The sequence below is a fragment of the Carcharodon carcharias genome, chromosome 6 (assembly GCF_017639515.1).
Source record: "Carcharodon carcharias isolate sCarCar2 chromosome 6, sCarCar2.pri, whole genome shotgun sequence".
NCBI lineage: Eukaryota > Metazoa > Chordata > Chondrichthyes > Lamniformes > Lamnidae > Carcharodon > Carcharodon carcharias.
Window position 1 is genome coordinate 56,857,876 of NC_054472.1, and position 12,911 is coordinate 56,870,786.

The 12,911-nt window shown below is 43.9% G+C and overlaps 1 protein-coding gene across 4 annotated transcripts in view; it reads right to left on the bottom strand.

Annotated features, from left to right (window-relative positions):
• The window catches only part of reck (reversion-inducing-cysteine-rich protein with kazal motifs), a 261,283-nt gene that overhangs the window by 84,710 nt on the left and 163,662 nt on the right, over positions 1 to 12,911 (bottom strand). For all 4 annotated transcript variants that reach the window (XM_041190606.1, XM_041190607.1, XM_041190609.1 and 1 more), the window contains one exon: positions 12,392 to 12,436. In XM_041190606.1, coding sequence (XP_041046540.1) covers positions 12,392 to 12,436 — 45 coding nt within the window. The remainder of the gene's footprint in view (positions 1 to 12,391; positions 12,437 to 12,911) is intronic.

The window sequence follows — 12,911 nt, forward strand, 5'->3', positions numbered from 1 at the left end:
ATCTTACTCCCATGAAGTACACAAAAACTGTTCATGTTTTGGACCAATTTGCTCAGATGAATGATAGCACAATGAGTAGAGGATGTCCAATCCCTCAAGTGAAGAACCACCTACAAGATAGGTAATCAATTTTTCTTCTTTTGGGGACCTCTGTGAGTAGCTGGAGATTTCCCCAATATTACTCAAAATGAGGCCCTTTAGTAGGAACTGAGGCTTGAGGCAGAGACATCAATCCTCAACACAGATGGAGCAAAGGTAATATCATCCATAGCTGTGAAATACCAATGGTAATGCTTAGTCAAGGTGAATAGACAGCTCCAAGAAGCAGCATTGAGGATATTAGTTATGAATACATGTTTTAAAGGTGGTTACATGGTATCCATGGAGCAGACAGAATTACCTTTTCCAGAAACAGGGCAACGAAGAATGCATTCAAAAAGCCAGTTGACTAGGTCCTGCTTGGAGAAGTTGTCAAATGATTTAAGAAACTGTAAATTAACAATAACTGTTGGGTGTGGCAGATTCTTCTAATGACTCAAAGTTTTTTTTTATTCATTCATGGGACGTGGCCATTGGTAGCTAGGCCAGCATTTATTGCCCATCCCTAATGCCCTTGAGAAGGTGGCGCTGAGCTGCCTTCTTGAACTGTTGCAGTCCCTGTGGTGTAGGTACACCCACAGTGCTGTTAGGGAGGGAGGTCCAGGATTTCGGCCCAGCAACAGTGAATGAACAGCCATATATTCCCACATCAGGATGGTGTGTGGCTTGGAGGGGAACTTCCAGGTGGTGGTCCCATGCATCTGCTGCCCTTGTCCTTCTAGATAATAGCAATTATAGATTTGGAAGATGCTGTCTAAGGATCGTCGTGAGTTATCATACAGTCAAAGAGTTATATAGCACAAAAACAGATAGTAAACACTGCTGCCACTGTGCATCGGTGGTGGATGGAGTGGGTGTTTGTGGATGGGGTGCCAATCAAGCAGGCTTCTTTGCCCTGGATGGTTTTTTTAAAATTCAATTACGGGTCGTGGGAATTATTGGCTAGGCCAGTATTTATTGCCCATCCCTAATTGCCCTTGAGAAGGTGGTGGTGAGCTGGCTTCTTGAACTGCTGCAAACCCTGTAGTGTAGGTACACCCACAGTGCTGTTAGGGAAGTTCCAGGATTTTTACTCAAACTTGAATGTTTTTGGAGCTGCACTTATCCGGAAAGTGGAGAGTATTCCATCACTCTCCTGACTTGTGCTTTGTAGATGGAGAACAAGCTTTGGGGAGCCCGTGAGGCATATGGATCACAAAGGTCACTGGCTCAATTCCTGATCGTGTTGAGTTAGCTAAGTGTGTGAAAATTGGACTCAGCAGCCCTGAAGTAGAGAAGACAAAATTGGCCAGAGTTCCTGATCCACATTGGCCTCAACTCAGCTGCGATTTGCCACAGGAGAATAATTCTGCCAACAAAACATTAAGGCTCACACATCAACAATGGCCATTTGAAAAGACTTGCAATGATATAGGGCTGTTCATGGTCTCAGTACATCCCAAAGCACCTCACAGCCGATTAGTGCTTATTAAAAAAGTGTAGTCACTGTTGTAATGTAGGAAATGTGGCAGCCAAACCCAAAAACAAGGTCCTGTAAACAGCAACGAAGCGACGAATTCAATGACTAGACCATCTGTTATTTTAGGTGTTGGTTGAGGGATAACCGGTAGCCAGGATATCGTCTTTGAAAGGTGCGATGGGATCTTTTACATTTGATTGAGGCCTTGGTTTAACATCTAAAGTGAAAGACAACAATTCCAACAGTGTAGTACTCCCTCAGCGCTGCATTAAAGTGCTAACTTAGAATATGCAGTGAATTCTGTGAAATGGAGCTTGAACTTGCAACCTTCTGACTCAGTGGTGACGATGCTATCACTGAACCTTTTTCGCATGGCAATGCAAAATACGCAGCGCCTGTGAAGCCAGGTCCCACAGGAAATTAACGTCTTCAGAGTCAGAGAGGGGAGAAAATTGGCAAGATATTAAACACACCCCCACTCCCCCATCAAAAAAAGGGTTGGATCCGACAGAGGGATTTCGAATGCTTATACATAAAAGAACAATGCTTATTGTGGAAATTGCATTCCAGGTTGAAATCCTGACAGGCTACGTAAAATTAAACCCAATTGAAAATAGGATACAAGCTTCTAGAGGAAACTAGTGAACTCCAAACATTGCACAATTACAGCTACAAATTAAGTAAAGCTAATGCTTGCTTGCATCTCACCAATCCAGTGAACTGAAATTACAGCAAACTAAAGTGCAGCTATCCATGCCAAAAGTTCTGTTGTGTTATGACATTAGAAACAGGAACACACCAATTTTTGGAGTTTTTTTATTCTTTCATGGGATGCAAGCGTCACTGGTAAGGGAAATTTGTTGTCCATTCCTAAAAGCCCTTGTGAAGGTGTTGGTGAGCTGCCTTTTGGAACTGCTGCAATCCATCTGATGTTAGTATACCAAGAGTGTTTGTCAGGAAGGGAGTTCCAGATTTTAAACCCAGTGACAATGAAGGAACAGGAATAGAGTTCTAAGTCAGGATGGTGTGTAGCTTGGAAAGGAGCTTGGGAGGTGGTGGTGTTCCTATGAACTTGCTGTCCTCATCCTTCTTGGTCGTAGTGTGTGAGTATGTGCTGTCAAAGGATGCTTGCTGAATTGCTGCAGTGCACTTAGCATATACTACACACTGCTGCCATTTTGCACCAGTGGTGGAGGGAGTGAATGTTTAAGGTGGTGGAAGAATGCAAATAAATGGGTTGCTTTGTCTTGGATGGTGTTATTGGAGTTGCAATCCTCCAGGTAAACATAGAGTATTTCGTCATACTCCTGACTTGTGCCTTGTAGATGGTGGACAGGCTTTGAGGACTCAGCAGGTGAGTTACTCGCCTCAGAATTGCCAGTCTCTGACCTGCTATTGTAGCCACATATTTATATGGCTGGTCCAGTTCAGTTTCTGGTCAATAGCAACCCCCAGAATGTTGATGGTGGGGGAATTCAGTGATGTTAATGCCATTGACTGTCAAACGGAGATGGTTTCGATGCTTTCTTCTTGGAAATGGTCCTTCTTGCCACACAAGTGCCAATGCTACTTAACACTTATCAGCTAAAGCCTGAATGTTGTCCAGGTCTTGCTGAATGTTGACAGAGACTGCTTCAGTATGAGCTCTGAAGAGGAGTCATATGGACTGGAAATGTTAACTCTGTTTCTCGCTCCACAGATGCTGCCAGGCCTGTTGAGTTTTTCCAGAATTTTCTGTTTTTATTTCAAATTTCCAGCATCCACATTATTTTGCTTTTATCGGCTTCAGTACAAGTTGAGGCGGATAGTACTGAACACTGTACAATCATCAGTGAACATCCCCACTTCTGACCTTATGATGGAGGGAAAGTCATTAATGAAGCAGCTGATTATGAGTTGGGCTTAGTACAAATGATGCTGGAATGGAATGCAACTTACAGATAGTCTTCATGAAACAGGAGATACTCACCTAACAAACCTGGTGTAAAGGGTCATGGAAGGCCAAGTGCAGTGAGATAAAACATGAATGGACCCGAGTTCAAGATATGTCAGGTTATCAAAAACAGAAGGATGGTTTGCAAGAGCATCAATGAACAAAATAATTTCACTTCACATTGTAAGTGTAGCTCATGAGCTGAACTTTCCCAGAGTTGTACTAATTGCAGTAGTGGGGGGGTAAAATGGAGTCCTACCCACCAATGAAAATGGCAGGTTTTCACGCCGTATCTTCCCGAGCCCACCTTATTATATATTCACTCCTGTGAAACACGCCATTTCCGTGGCAGGCGGGCTCTCATTTGTCCATTTGCCATCACCCCGCTCTTGCATCATGCCGGCCTCCATCTTTAAAAAGGAGCCGCCAGCAAAGTGCTCATCGCCACCAGCTCACCACCGCTGCCTGAGAGACATGGCCAACAAAGGTAAAAAGACTGCAGCCTCCCACCCCCTACTTCTACGACACGTACCTTGAGTAAATGCTGGATGCCGTGGAGGCCCCCCGGCGTGTGCTCTACCCCTGCTCTGGCCGCAGGATGGGTAGCAATGTCACCAACCCAACCTGGGAGGTATTGGCGGCCAATGCCCTTCAGAAGAAGACAGCCACCCAGTGTCACAAAAGGATGAATGATCTCCTCCGTGCTGCCAGGGTAAGTCACTCTCTTTTCATCACTCTCAACTCTCACACTCACAAACTCATCACACATCCACAGGGCCCTCACTCACCGCCAGATCAATGGGTGTCACCCTTCACTCTCTCACACGCACTGTCATTGTTCTCATCCTGTCCATGGGAACACTCACCACCCACACAGGCCAGGCATGGTTATCATCTGGCCCACCGGGCGTCCTGATACACTCTCCCCATCTCTATCCATGCAGGACAAACTGGCTCACAACAGGAGGGAAAATTCGCAGACAGCTGGAGGGATGCCAGAATTTAAAGTTCTCTCCGAAATTGAAAACAGAGCCATCCAGCTGGCTGGCGATGACCGGGACCGGTCTTGTGCTGACGGTGAGGTGGGCACTGCTCTACCAAGTGAGGATCCAGCAGTGCAACATCCATGCTGTGAGTGATGTGTCCTCTTTCACAGGCCACTGCCATGCACTAATTATTTCCCCTTGCTTTCACAGGCGCATCTGGGAAGCAGCAGGCAGAATCCATGACCCAGAGCCTCCAAGCAAGCTCCGAAGAACCTCCGAAGAGGAATCTGAAGGCAGCCTCCCTGAAGTCCCGTCACAGTGCTCACCCACACCCTCCACTAGTACAGAGGCACACACCATGGCGGGGCCTAGCTTTAGAGTAGCCTCGGGACCACAATCTGGTGAGCATATCGCACTGTCTGATCCACAGCAGGCAGAGGCAGGGACTTCCCAGGTTCCCGGCATTCGGAGGACTGCTGGAGGCCAGAATGTTGCTGAGTCCGAGTTAGATGATGAATCTGTGGACTCGTTCATGGCACAGTTGCTCGAGCTGCAAAGGAAAATTTGGGAACATCAGGAAAGGTTGGCCACTGCACTTCACAGATTGCAAGGCCTGATGGAGGAGCCCGCCCATCTTCAGGCCAAGGTGATAGCGCCGGCATTGCAATATACCGAGGTCAACACTGGCAGGATGGTGGCCGCCGTGGAGACCCTGGTGCAGGACATCACTCTTGCGCGGGTTTAACTTCAGCACTGATGTCATAGTTGGCTTGCAACAGTGTATACAAGAGAGGAATGGTGGGCAGCTCGATCTCACTCAAGCTACCCCTTCCACTCACGGAGTCAGCCGGGGCCCTCGGGCACCCAAGGTGAGGGGGATCAGCAGGTGCACGCTCTGGGGCCATCCACCCAGGTGACCCTGGGAGTGACCGCCCTTTCTGGCTCCCCTCTTCCTGTGACCTCCAAAAATCCAGCTTCACAGGCCAAGGAGGGTGCTGGTGCCGCACAGCAGGACCCCAAAAGCAGGCCAGGACCCTCCAAGTCTTGGCCCTCCAGAGGACGCCTGCCAAAGTCATCACAGACAGGGTGTCACAGTCAGCAAGCTGCCTCCACCTCCGCTGTGGATGTCTGGGGAGCACCAAGACATAGCGGCAGGGTTAGGAAAGTTTAAAAGAATTAGTTGCACAGCCTGGGCACAGGTATTGGTCACTTGTACATAATGTTTATTATTGTCAATAAATTCCCTAGAATGTCTCCCTGTCTATTTCTCCTTGTTCTGATGAGCAGTGTTCTTGTCACTCAGGTGTGAAACCTTTCTGCACAAGATAAAAGGCAGGTGTCTCAGTCCAGGGCCTCTTCCCTGTGCTCTCTGCAACCTTCAGACCACAGTGATGGTCCAGCCTCACACACCCTGAAAACATTACTGATGCCTGCACCTTGGCAGTGTTGGTCATTGCTGCCAGAATGTAGTGGGCAGGTGCCACAGGGTTCTCTCATATTCTGTGTGCTCTCAGCACCTTTATGGTGGGGCTGCCCCCCATCACACCAGCATCTGCCACCAGTGATGCTGTGCACCAGCTCCTGAAGGGCTGAGGTGCTGAAGGCAGACACAGCATCAGGTGCATCTAACGTTTCATGGCTGAGTCTCTGAGATGGCCCTGATCATGGCGTGCAAGTGAGCTGCCCTCAAGCAGACAGGAGTCAGACATTCTCAGAGACCATGTGAAAATCTATGGAGAGTCCTCACTGCATGTTGTCATCATCCTCCTGCGATTGAGCAACTATTAAGGCCTACACTGCATCTCCATGAGAGGAGCATTCTCTGAGGCTACTGGCACTGGGATAAGCCAGACTGGAGTCAAACGTTCATAACAGCGATGTGAGGATCTATGGGGACACCTCTCTGCATGTTGTCATCATCCTCCACAAATCTGACAGCTATGAGGGTCTCCCGAGTGCGCCTGCCTTGTCTAGCCAGTGCGAGAGTCTCATCCCCGTCATCCTCACTCTCATCCCCGTCAGTGTCATCCTCATTGGAGAAGACATGCAGCTCCTCCATCTCCTCCTCAACCAGATCCTCACCCCATTGCAGAGCCAGGTTGTAAAGGGTGCAGCAGGTGACAACGATGCTTGATACCCTCTGTGGACTGTATTGCAGGGCTCCACCAGACCGGACCAGGCACCAGAACCACATCTTCAGCATCCCGACGGTCTGCTCCACCAAGTTGCGAGCTGATGCATGAGCCTCATTATAGCGTCGCTCTGCTGCAGTCTGAGGCCGTCACATGGATGTCATCTGTCATGGCCTCTGCAGGTAGCCCTTGTCCCCGAGGAATCAACCCTGCAGCCTCTGTGGACCCTGGAAGACTGCAGGGATTTGCGAGTGACTCAGGATGTAGGAATCATGCACACTCCTGGAAACCATGTGCATACCTGCAGGATGCGTTTTTGGTGGTCGCATACCAGCTGCATGTTCAATGAGTGGAAGCCCTTGCGGTTGATGAATTCCACTGAGTGTAGCGACGGAGACCTGAGCACCACATGAGTGTGTCAATCGCACCTGTGGGAATCCCAATATCAGGGCGAATCCAATGCCACTTGCATCCTGGCTGTCCCGGTCCCAGGTGAAATGCACAAAGCTGTGTGCCATGGAGAAGATGGCATCCTTGACCTCATGGATGCATTTGTGGGTGCCGGATTGTGAAATCCCACAGAGGTCACCTGTGGAGCCCTGAAAGGAGTCAATGGCATTAAAATTGAGTGCCACGGTCACTTCCACAGCCACTGGCAGTACATGCCCTCCATGTACCATTGGCATCAAGTCCTGCAGTAAGTGGCAGATGTGAGCCACCAGGTCCTTAGACATGCTCAGTCTTCAGCAACGCAGGTTCTCAGTCATCTGCAGGAATGGTAGGCAGTGTCTATAGGTCCTGAGTGTCGCTTGGCGCCGACCAGCCACGGCTCGCTGTCACTCCTGGGCAGTGTGTGCGGGAGACCCTGCTGCCCCTTCTTGAAACATTCTTTATTTCATTTGAGAAGATAGCTAAAGAGATGAAATGACCACAGAAAAACTGGACTTTGTTGTTTAAATCCAGGCTAGTTTATTATTATCCAGGAGCACGAGGTTTCTACTTCATTGCCAGAAGCAATGTTGGCAAACTATGGTGTGGTTAAAAAAAAGGCTATTTTGAATGCATAGGAGTTGGTTCCTGAGGCACACAGGCAGAAATTTAGGAATATGAGAAAACAGCCTGGAAAACTTATATTGAGTTTGAAAGAGTAAAATAAAGTATTTCCGAACGGTGGATATGGAAATTAAAGATAGAGATGACATATGTAACTCTCAGAGAAGTAATTCTTTTGGAAGAATTTAAAGAGTCAATTCCTTCGGTAGTGAGAGCTCATGTGGAGGAACAGAGGGTTGAAACAGTAAGACAAGCAGCAGAGATAGCTGATGATTATGAGTTAGTTCATAGAGCTGAACCTTTTCTGTCAGCTTCTTAAATCAGAAAAGGACAGAAAGTGGGAAGGTGAAAGGAAGGTGGGTAGTCAGGCAAGAGGAGTAGGTGGAAATTTGCAGGAAGTTTTTTTCCCCCAGAATAAAAAGGAAGGTGCTGAGGGTAGGAATGGCATTCGAACAATGTTTTCATTGTAATAAAGTTGGACACATGAAGGCAGTGTTTTGGAAATTGCAGGGAAAATATGCTGGGATTACTGGGATGCAGAAAAGTTCTGGAAATAGAAGTATTGTGGATTCGGAGGTTCAGGCACAGGAAGAACCTATGTTTTGTGTACAGGTAAAACAGGGAGAATCGGTGATAGAGAAAATCTGATTGCAGATGCACTGTCAAGAGTTTGAAGCTTGAAGGGAAAATTGGACATTTAAAACCTGGACGCTGCACTGGAAAGATTTCTGTTGATACCAAGGATTTGTATATATATTATGTTAATGCATGCTTCTGTTAATGTAATAGTGTAATAAGTATAGGAGGTAATGTAAGATGGGTTAAGAAAATGAAGCCGTCTTTTTAAATTATGATGGTTCATTTTTAGTAAGGAGCAGGGTTTCAGGAAAATAAAATAATTTCATAATGTTATTGGAATTCATTGTAAAGTAAGATTAATGCATGTGTGTGTGTGTGAGTGTGGGGGGGGGACTTAACTGAGTTAAAGGCAGCTGGTCTGAAGGCTTTGATGTATCAGAAGAGAAGCTAGGTTTGAAATGTTAAATAGGTAAACATGACTGAATTTTAGAATGTGAGGTGTAAAGGGAAATCTTGCATTTTTCGATAAACCAGAGAAATTTGAATTTCAAAAAAGGTGGTGAACTTGCCCAGAAGAAACCAAACAGTGTGTTTATTTTTCCCAAAACTTACTGATAAAACTGGTACTATGAAAGACTTTTATTATTAGGAAAGTAGAGTTGAAAATACATATTGGGACAATGGATTTACATTAAAAAGAAACCTGTATAAAGGAGATGAAGTTGTGTGTAAGACGAAGGCATTCTAAGATCTAACAAGTGTGAAAAGCCTCCAGCCTCTGAGCCTCAAGTTGTTGTCCACATGAACTGAAGTGAGGAAAACTCACTTTGAATTCAATTGTTCAGGGTATCGTGCTTCTTTGCCTGGGGCTTTTAAAATCTGTGTGTTTTACTATTGCCTTAACGGGGGGTGTAACTGGGAGTTAGATTAACTAGGGGAGCTAGGAGTTATCATAGTAGCAATTTTAAACTTGTGTTTAATATCTTTTTTTTATTAATAAAGGTTTAATTTAGTTTTGTAAGACACCTATAAGGCTCAGTGGTCTTATTACTACTGAATTCAAGGCACACATCGTGAAATAAATGCAAATTATAAAATAGTTGTGGCAGTTGTTTCAAGTTTCCTTCTGGGTTTTGAACAGCTAAGCATTTACCATCTGCTGTGCCATAACAGCAATGGTTAAATGTCAACCACAAGACCAACGTACAAATCATGAACGTTGCAGAAAAAGGAACAATTTTAATGATCAATGGATCTTCTAACATCAAACACAGGAATAGAAGTATAAAACATACTGTGCACTTTATATTGAAAGCCTGGAATAAAATAGTGAAATGTGCCCAGACAATTAAAGCTTTATCCAGCTGGGGAAACGTTAAAACGACATTCTGCAAAACCTTCATATTTCCCATAATTGCAGACACCACAATATCAACAGATATCATTCTCCTTGGTGAACCAATGGCTAAAATGAGTCGTCTTTTCTTCCATGAGCCAGTGAATAATAGGGATGTGTAACAAAACATTTCCTTTTCCTAGAGATTGACAGGCCACCAAGTATTATGGATCAACTATTTGTATAGCTCATTAGCCGTGCTTTCAAATATTGTTAGGAGAATTATATCTGGATAACATAATTTGTTGAAGGTCCAAGTCATCTCAAAACAGAGAGCCTGTGTATTTTTCTTCCAATTTCTGAAATACTCCTAGTATTTTCTCGGATTCTGAACTCAATTTTAAGTTATTAACTCATTCTGCCAATCTAACAATTCTCCTGGGCCAGACTTCATAAATCCAGGGATACTGAAGGGGATGAAAGAGGATGTTGATTCTAATGTAGTCAAATCTTGACTAATGAGCACTGGTAAGGTTCTTCAAGATGAAAATGACTTGGTACAGTACAGTTCATTGAAGGATTCATTATCAGAATCAAAACAAAAATGCAATCCATTCCATTACGTTGTAGTTTTTTTCTGTTTTAGAAAATCAGTCAAGTTAAAAATACACAGAAACAGTACACTGTTCACTGTCCGCACCTTTGTTTTATACAATCATACATCACAGAAGGAAGCTATTTGGTCCACTGAGCCTTTGCCTGCTCCTTTGTAGAGCTATTCAATTAATCCTGCCCCTTGCTCTTTCCAGAGCCCTGTAAACCTTTTTTCTTCAATTATGTATCCAATTCTTTTGAATATTACTGTTGAAACTGCTTCCAGCACCCTTTCAGGCAGCTCTTCCAAGATTACAACAACTGATGGCATAAAAAAATTTTCTTCATGTCACCTCTGCTTCTTTTGCCAATCACCTCAAATCTGTGTCCCCTGGTTACCAACACTTCTGCCCTCTAAACGGTTTCTCTAGATATACTTTACCAAACCTTTCATGATTTTCAACACTATTATCAAATCTTCTATTAAGGAGGACAAGCCAAGCTTCTCCAGTTTCTCCAGGTAACTGAAGTCCCTCATCTGTGTGGTACCATTCTAGGAAATCTCTTCTTCACCCTCGTCAAAGCTTTGACATCCTTCTCAAAATGTGGTGCCCAGAATTGAGCAATTCGGAAGTCTAGCTAATGTTTTATATAGGTTTAGCATATAGGTGTCTCTGGATTAAAAAGGGGCAATTAATAGATTACTGAATAAAAGTATTACTGTTGGCATGCACTTAATATACATGTAGATAACACAAACAGTATTTCCCCAGATTTATTTGACATTAGGTAAAGCTTAAAATGGTCAAATTCACAACAAAGCTCAGCGATCATTGCTGGAGGTGAGGCAAATGAACCTGCTCTCATGGTATCACAGATCCGTATTTATTTCAAAGAAATAAGGGATTACATGAATGCATGCATACCAACCTCCGTCTTCTGAACAAGTTGTAACAATGGTCCACAAAATGATAATTGTGCAACTGTTACACTTTAGTTGTTAAATATTTCATTCATATTGTATTTTACTTTGCTGCACTTTTCAGTTCACTTAAATATATACTTGTAGCATCTATGAACTACCCTTCAATCCTGCATGCTGTAGTAGCCTACATTTACTGAATAGGCAACAGAATTGTCTGAATAAGAAATTCAAAGCAATTTCCTGCAGTGGGCTTCATGTACCTACATTTCAAAATGGTGACAAATAACCAGTTACTCATTAGCCAAACATCAGTAACAAGTAAAAAAAAAAATGGAATAACGTAGCCAGCTTGGAATTGGGAGGGGTGGAATTGTCCAACCAACATGTTTATTGTTTCGAAAAAGCAGATAAAAATAGGAAATGGCACTCCCTATGACGAAGTTCATTAGGGCTTTCAGAAAGCTTTTGACAAAGTTCCACATCAATGACTTCAAGGAGCTAAAAGCTGCAGGAATCCAAAGTAGAAAACAAAACTGGACAGGAAATAGATTAAAAAGAAAGCTAAGTATTCCAGAAACACTTAGGAGGAATGGGAGGGGCAAGATAAGTGCTGAGCAGCGTAATAAAAGATTTCTACTTAGATTCTGTGCTTTGCATTGTACATAAGTAATTTGATACCACAGCCAAACTTTAGCTGGTTAAATTTACTAAAAAAAGAGTAAGCGCAGTGGGGAGACACAAGAAACAGAAAAGGATTTTTGAAATAATTTATGGTGTTTTGCACCATATAAATGTAAAGCATTATATATGGGTCAAAAAATTGGGCCATCGTTGAAGTATATGCACCAATATAGAGGTGGGGGAGGCGTGGGGAAACATGGTGGTGCAGGAAAAACATAGCAAGGCCATAAACAGAGAGGTCCTGCTAAACTTAACATAGAACCACTATTTCTACCTGATTACCAGCCACATTGACAGGCCGGCCAGCCAGCTGTCAAGCAAGAAAGCCATTGGGAACAACTCCTGGCAATTAAGAGGGAGTGAGTGAGAGATTGGGGCTAGGGGTAGTGGTGTATGGAGAGTGAGAGCAAGCAAGGGGGCTGAAGGCTTCCTTGAGAGGCCATAGGGACTACTCCGGTCCCCACTTGGCCCACAGAGAGTGTTGTAAAAAACACTTAAACTGGCAGCTCCCATCCCGTTGTCTCTCAGGTTTCCTAAGCTTTGGGAAAGCTACACAGTAACAGTTAACTTTAAATAGCATTGCATTATTTTGTTGGTTACTTCATTATACAGACCTCAAATTCCTTCCTGCAGCTCTTAAGGTCATTCTTTGAAGAAGCCTAAAATAAAACACACAGAGCATATGATAACAAAAAATATACACCACAGAAAATATAAACTAATAACTTGTGAAAAATATTCAAACATAGCATCATGCGCATATTGGTGCTTTAAGACGTCCCATGGTCATTATAGATACTACTGCATATAAATATTAGTCTTTTGTCATTAGATAATTAATTTAAATGTTTGTCCAAAGCTAAAATGCCTCTAAGCTAAGCAGGCATCTACTTCACTTCACAGATTATAAAGTTTACGTCTAAAACGATAAGTCATTTGTTTTGTGTTATAGCATGAACACAGTATTAGTTTGTTTAAATCTCATAATCAACAACTTCCACAGCTTACTATCTGGAATCCAATCAATCACTTTTACATGCACACAGCACCCAAAACAAAACCTCACTATAATGTGCAATTAAGTAAAATGGATTTCAACACTTTCTTTTGACCAATTTCTGTCCAAAGTGCCAC